The sequence below is a fragment of the Myripristis murdjan genome, chromosome 9 (genome assembly GCF_902150065.1).
Source record: "Myripristis murdjan chromosome 9, fMyrMur1.1, whole genome shotgun sequence".
NCBI classification, from domain to species: domain Eukaryota; kingdom Metazoa; phylum Chordata; class Actinopteri; order Holocentriformes; family Holocentridae; genus Myripristis; species Myripristis murdjan.
This window is the reverse complement of record NC_043988.1, coordinates 26,807,265-26,813,961: the sequence shown is the minus strand read 5'-3', so window position 1 is coordinate 26,813,961 and position 6,697 is coordinate 26,807,265. Positions and strand designations below refer to the sequence as shown.

Here is a 6,697-nt window from a genome sequence, read left to right as displayed (position 1 = left end):
GTTGGAGTAGCGCCAGCAGCGTCTGCACTAGCCAGCCGTAACTGACATTGAGTGCATTGTTTGCAGTGGGAAGCTCACGGCTGTGGCCTAAAGGTACATTCCTGAGATCAGAATGCTGTTTGAAACACAAACAGCCTTTGTGCCCTCCCTGCTCTCTTTCCCTGACTCCCTCATCCACATCAAGCCTCAAGAGCTAAACTGCCTCCTCCTGCTCATGTGTCAACATGTGGGCTATCATTTTACACACACACACACACACACACACACACACACACACATACACGGGCACATACACACGTGTCATTTTGATGATGAGGACCAGGTCGTTATCTTAGGGCACCTATCTGCACTTTTGGGAAAGATCTCTAAAATCAAAACCTTTTCTTAAAAACAAACATGATATTAAGAACCCTGGTGACCTCATGATCTAAACGGAAGACAGGGCAAAAACTGCACACTCTTTCAATCAAGGTAAGAAAAAGATTTGACTGAATCAGGACGAGGAGTGATTTGGCTTTTCATGTTATTTAGGATGAAGTGGGTGTCTGTAGCTGCAGATTTACATTGACAGCCTTGATTAGAATCAGCATAGCAAGACTTACTTCAGAAATGATACCTTTCAGATTAAAATGTGTTGATGTCATTGTTGTGGTCTACATTGTTCCAATCTATAGCAATGAACATGAATAAATATTTCCTAAAGCTAGAGACCAAAAGACTTAAACTTATGGCAACATCAAGATGGAAAATCCGTAGCTGCTCTCAATGGGAAAATCATTTTTGGACATATTAAATGTTTGCTTACATTTTTGGATCCCAAACAGCTTCATTATAAAATTGTAATATCACTTGCACATGATCTACCTATAGCCCGAGGAAATCCTCCTGAAAATACACAATCAAATTTTCAGTCTTTGTAAAATCATTCTTGCCTCTCCAAGTGGGTGTCATATTACCTTACGACTGTGTCCTTTGGAAATGTGAGCAGATATTGCTTGGGGGGGAATCCCAACCTGGTGGAATGCTATTCTTTAAAAAAAAAAAAATCCAGTCTAAAACACTTTAAAAAGTCTAAACTGCTATTAGTAATGCAACTTACATTTCTGGGCCTAGTTTGTTGTTTGATGGTGTATTTTTCTTTTTTCCTGCAGATAATTGGCCGGAAATATAGACAACATGACAGCACTTCAATATGTTTCCAGTGTAGCTACAACAGAGCTTGATAGAAAGTGGTTTAAGTATCTAAAAATGACATATCAGTCCCTCAATGTCAGAAAGCAAGAGCATCTTAGACTCCAAGTTTTTTTGAGCTGGTGGCTCACTTCAGGGTAAGTGCTGAATTGCATAATCTTCAGCAGTAGGAACCTGACCTGACAAAGGCTTCAGTGGCCCGAAATGTTATTTTCCAATAAATCATGTGGAAAAGTGTCCAGGTTCACTTTGTTCCTATCTTTATAGACTCACCATTTTGCACAGACAATTCAGCAATCACACAAGGAGAAATCAATAATAGAGGATGCACAGAAACCAATTCCTCCATAGAGTTTATAGCTGCAATGGACCAGAATGCAACGCAGTGACAAGATACAGGCTTTGAGAAAGGGGTGCGACTTTCACTTTTTGTCATCTTTGAAAAATTACTTTGCTCTCTCCACCTCCGCATAGAACCACATAACTCAAGTCTACACCCCTCCCTCTGGAAGCTGTTGGCAGTCGGTCTGCGATATGCAGGAAATCAGAAACTGAAATGGAAATAGACAAGGCAGACTGAGGGAAAGTGTGTACAGCAAACAAGTTCAGTGCAACACTTCACGACAAAGTAACTTCTGTAACGTGTTAAACATCAAGACCTGATTTTATCTAACAGTGTCCCAGAGTCTTTCAGCTCCCAGTCAGCTGCTGCTTTTGTCCATCCTTCAGTGGTAAAATGTGGGAAATACATTCATGTGCTTCGACACATCTGAGGCGTTTCAGATTACATGTAACAAGAAGGCAGTAATCTGACTGAAACAGACATGTGGCATTGACACTAGCATGATTATATTGGCTACATGTTGTTTTTATGATTCACGCTTGTGGTAAATGGTGAAAATAGCCCCATTCAAACTCCAATTTGTAAATTTGTATAGGCTTTAGGTAAACTATGAAGTCCCATTGGTGGTAATCAAGGGAAACAACCACCTATAAATCTTAGCCTGAAAGCCTGAAGGCCTGAAAAGATGCGTACACTTTATTCCACAAGTTGGTTGCACATCCCTGGTTATCTGATAAAGAGCCTGGAGGCCAGGAAGAAACCATTATGCCCAAAGTGAATTTGTAAGATAAAGTGTCCATTAGCATCGGCTCCAGTTTCTCTTACCGTTACATTTTACTTTTAAGATGAAGAACAAGAACCTAATAGGATCATTTTAAATGCCAGTCAACTTTTTCAGCTGACTGATATTCTAATGAGCAGCTATGTCTTGATTTCGCTGGCCGTTGTCCAAAGCAACTGTCAACCATAAATAATACCCCCCCACCCCTCCACACACACACACACACACACACACACACACACACACACACACACACACACACACACACACACACACACACACCTCCCCCACTGCTCTCTCCAGCCAGCAGGCCACCACTGATTGATTGTGAATCCTGTAATTAACCCTATTATCTATCTACCAGTGTCCGAGAGTCCTTCAGCCCCCAGTCAGCTGCCGTTTTTGTCCCTCAACAGGAAACTGGGGAAAAATAGATTTATTCCACACATCTGAGGCGTTACAGATTACAATGCAGTAATCTGATTAAAACAGACATGTGGCATTGACACTAACATGATTATACTGGCTTTATATTGGTTCTATGATTCATGCTTGTGGTAGATCATGAAAATAACACTATTCAAACTAAATTTGAATAGGTTTTTGCGCATTCTATCAATTTAAGAACCAAAATAAACCAAAGTACCTGAGCATAATAAAATTATATGACCTATTCCAGTAGATATGTTTAATTTGTCAGCATGTAATCAGTCAAATGTAATAGATTACTGTACACCAGTATTTTTCCCATCTCAGTAACACTTACAATAACCTAAGGTCAAAAGTTTTATCAGCAGAGTTTGCAGAAGTGATGACAGGCCAAGACAAGACACAGCAAATAAAACTGCCAGTGCTCTAAATCATCGTCTTACCATTTGGAGAGACATTTCTTGGGGCTTAATAGTGTCCTATGTCATGAAGAGGTTCGTCATAATAGGTGATTATGTTAAGTGGTGATCACTCTATAACAGAGTGGGCAATTATAAAACAGTTAATTGGCATTTAACAATTGTGCTGGAGAAATATTTGGTGTGATGTGGACTATTAAATTGTCAGCAAGGGTGATAACACAGATCATTAGCACGACAAGCATTCCATTCTAGGTTTCAATTAATTAGCAGCTAAGGCACTGTCACTGTCAACTGCCTATCTATTATCCTTGGAGTCTCCTTAAACCACAGACAACACTCAACATTGTCACTGAAACATTCACACTTGACACAGGGCAATTTACTGTGTATCCATTTTCAAGAAATACACTGACCTATTTTAGATCTTAGGTAAGTCTATATCACCAGTCAATAGCCAAGTACCCCAACCAGAAACAGAAATTTATCTGATGACAAAGTTGTAAATAAAGAAGTGGAAAATTAAGATTAGGAATGACCTTCAGGCAGTGCTCATCATTAAGGCAAACAACCACTGCTATGACATAAACAGCTTTTCTTTTCTGTTTTCAGGGGAAAGGGAACAGGAAAAGGGAAAAAAAATAGTTTGTGTTTTATCACTCAAGACACATATCCTCATCTAGGCTAATGTCTATATATGTATAAACCACTATAAATAGAAGGCAACAGGATTTATTTGAGCGGAAAAAGGTGGATAAACTACATTCCCCAGATAAAAAAGGAGGGCACACTGGGGTTATCTGCTTTTCACCCTCCACTACATCCTTGATTTTATCCCTCCACACCTTGTATTTCTCAAGACCATCTTCATCCCACCCCAAACTCCCGCCCATCACTACGTAGGAATTCACAACAAGAGGCCAACCAATAGGAAGCACCTACCCAATGTGTGGAAAGAGGGGGCTGAAGAACAGAAAGACAAATGCTCAAGGGGAGAGAGTAGAGGACCACTTTGCAACCCAGAAGGGTTGTTGTTTTTCCTTGTAGTCTTTGTTTGCGCTCCTGTGGGTGTAAGGATTGCTAAATGATTCAACATAGACTTCCAACACGCTCCGGGGGTCTTGGCTTCGCCTTTTGGTGAAGATTCGGCAGGAGTTTTCTGCCCTGGGAGAAGACGCAAGAGGGAATAGTTGAGCCTGCAGGCTCACTGGAATGGAATGAGACGCTGTGTAAACTTTAGTAAAGTAGTGAGTAACTTTTTGCCCGCGTCTTGTGCGCTTTTACTTTTGTTTTCCACCTTAAAATGTATGGATAAAGGGAGGCTCACACTGGAATCCAGCTGAAACTATCATGGATCAACGCTGACGGGCTTTCCAGTGGCGCGTTGGCTGTAGCCGATACCGAGCCGGGATTACTGCCCATATCAACTCGCCGAAGAGCCGCACAGCCCATCACGCACCATCTGCACCGGGATTAAAAAATAACTGAGTCTCCCACACTCCCCATGGAAGTAGTCTAGCGGGTGCACACATATGACACTGGTGTAAGTTTTACCGTTCTCTGCAGCCATAACAATGGCAAGTTCTGGCGCATTGGCACAGAGTTTTCACAGATCTGTCTGGCCTCTCTGCTGTGTACTTTTGTTTTGCGGCTACCTATCCGTGGCCTCGCCGTCCCATGGCCGGCGACTGATATGCTGGCAAGCCATACTGAACTGCCAAGCCGAGACAGAGTGCCATTACGCATACGGACAATACATGCATGCATGCGCCCCAGTGCTGACCGGGGTGAAAAAGCGCTGCCCCAGCCACTGCATCTCCTCTCTTGTCCAGCTCAATCTGACCGTAAACGGGCCGGCTCTGGAGGACTGCAGCTGCGCCCAGGATCCGGTTTGTATGGGCACAAAACGGGCCATTGAGCCTTGCCTGCCAAGGACTAGCAACACTGGTTGCACAGAAGCCCGGCGCCAGTGTGAGAGAGACCAGCAGTGCAGCTCTGCAATGCGCGACTATTTAATCCACTGTGGGAAACTTTTCAGCGGGGCTATCTGCACAAACGCCTGCCGGAATGTGATCGCAGATATGCGCAAAATACCCAAAGCTGAACTATTAGATACTTGCGTCTGTGATGGGACGGAAAGGGCCATCTGCGAGTTTGTCAAGACCAGTATGAAGACTCTGTGTTTTGATAGTCCTGTTCAGGAGGACGATGGTAGCGGGTCGGAGGACTATGACGATGATGACGAGGATTTCCCTCATAGTCCTGAGTATGTGGGGCGAAACACAGGCTCCCTCCCTGCTGCCCACTGTGTTTTGACCCTGCTGGCATCCATTTTGGCTCTATTGCCTCTCCTTTAATCCCCGGGTTCATAATCTGCCCCGACTATTGTCCGGATAAAAGGCAATCTAAACTTTAGTCACTCATTGACCTGCTAGCCTATTGTTAAAGGTTAGAGCTTCAAAGACTAAAGGAAAAGGTCTTTTGTCACAGGTCTGCCTTGTTTGAACTGAGACTTTGAGATGCTGAAGGATATCACATCAGGATATTTTCTATGCAAATGAGTCCAGAAACAACACTTTTTTTTGTTTTAATTTTCTGTCTGTGCTGCAGGCTATTCACGTATCAAATCACACCACTTCACGGCTCTCCACATGCTTTGCTTATTTGATAAGCTGAATTAGATTGTCTACTTTCTCACAGTCACAGACTGATAGTTCTTGATAAGGTTGACATGATACAGAGTTGGCTTGTTTTGGTAACAATGCAACGTTTAATCAGTATAAGCTGTGCACTGCCAATCTTTTTTTTTTTTTTTTCTTTAAAAGTATGAACTATTTTTACATGACAGGCTTTTGCCATTGGCGCCAGGCGAATTGATTTGCAAGTATTTAATGCTGGAATCTGTAGGTATGGACTTGTAAATAAATTAGGTAAAAGTGAAACAGTAATTTATTACGTGCAACACAGTTACATCCAAATGTTCAACATGTGAATTAAAAAAAGTAAGAATTCCAGCTTTAAAGGGAAGTTATTTTGTGTGTATTCTCCTCAAAGTAATGTACATTGTGTATATGTGTATAGCCTATAGATTTTTTCAGAGAATCCTTTATGTGTTAGGCTATAAGATGATTTATTCACTGTGTAGCCTATAGAAGAAGAAGAAATGTCTAAATCCACTGTATGACTGCCTAAATGATATACTTTTATAGAAGGCATAAAAGAGACTTGAAATTATTATTCTTGACTACGAGTTATTTATTTTCTGCATGAATTCCTTTATAGGGTTTCAATGGATGTATATAGGAAATCAAAGCAGTTTAGGCCTACAGTGTGTTTGAAGAGATATGTTTCTGGAGCTATCTGGTTTTGTAAAAAAGTACAATTGGCTGAGGGAATTACCTCTTGTTTTAATAGCTGGTAGTGTTGCATGAAAAGTTGGGTAAATTATGGAGTCCAGTTGGTGGGAATCAAGCAAAACAAACATATAAATCTGTTATATCACCAAAAAAAAAAAAAAAAAAAAAAAAAAAAAAA

General features: G+C 41.4%; 1 protein-coding gene across 1 annotated transcript; it reads left to right on the top strand.

Moving 5' to 3' along the window:
• The first annotated feature begins 4,169 nt into the window (after positions 1–4,169).
• gas1a (growth arrest-specific 1a) lies at positions 4,170–6,370 on the top strand. The gene has a single exon (XM_030060324.1). The coding sequence runs from the start codon at positions 4,738–4,740 to the stop codon at positions 5,518–5,520; it is 783 nt and encodes a 260-aa protein (XP_029916184.1). The 5' UTR covers positions 4,170–4,737; the 3' UTR covers positions 5,521–6,370.
• Positions 6,371–6,697: the final 327 nt, after the last annotated feature.

Bases quoted from the DNA above. Each gene is read 5' to 3' on its own strand.
- gas1a (XM_030060324.1), top strand. From the start codon at position 4,738: ATGGCAAGTTCTGGCGCATTGGCACAGAGTTTTCACAGATCTGTCTGG.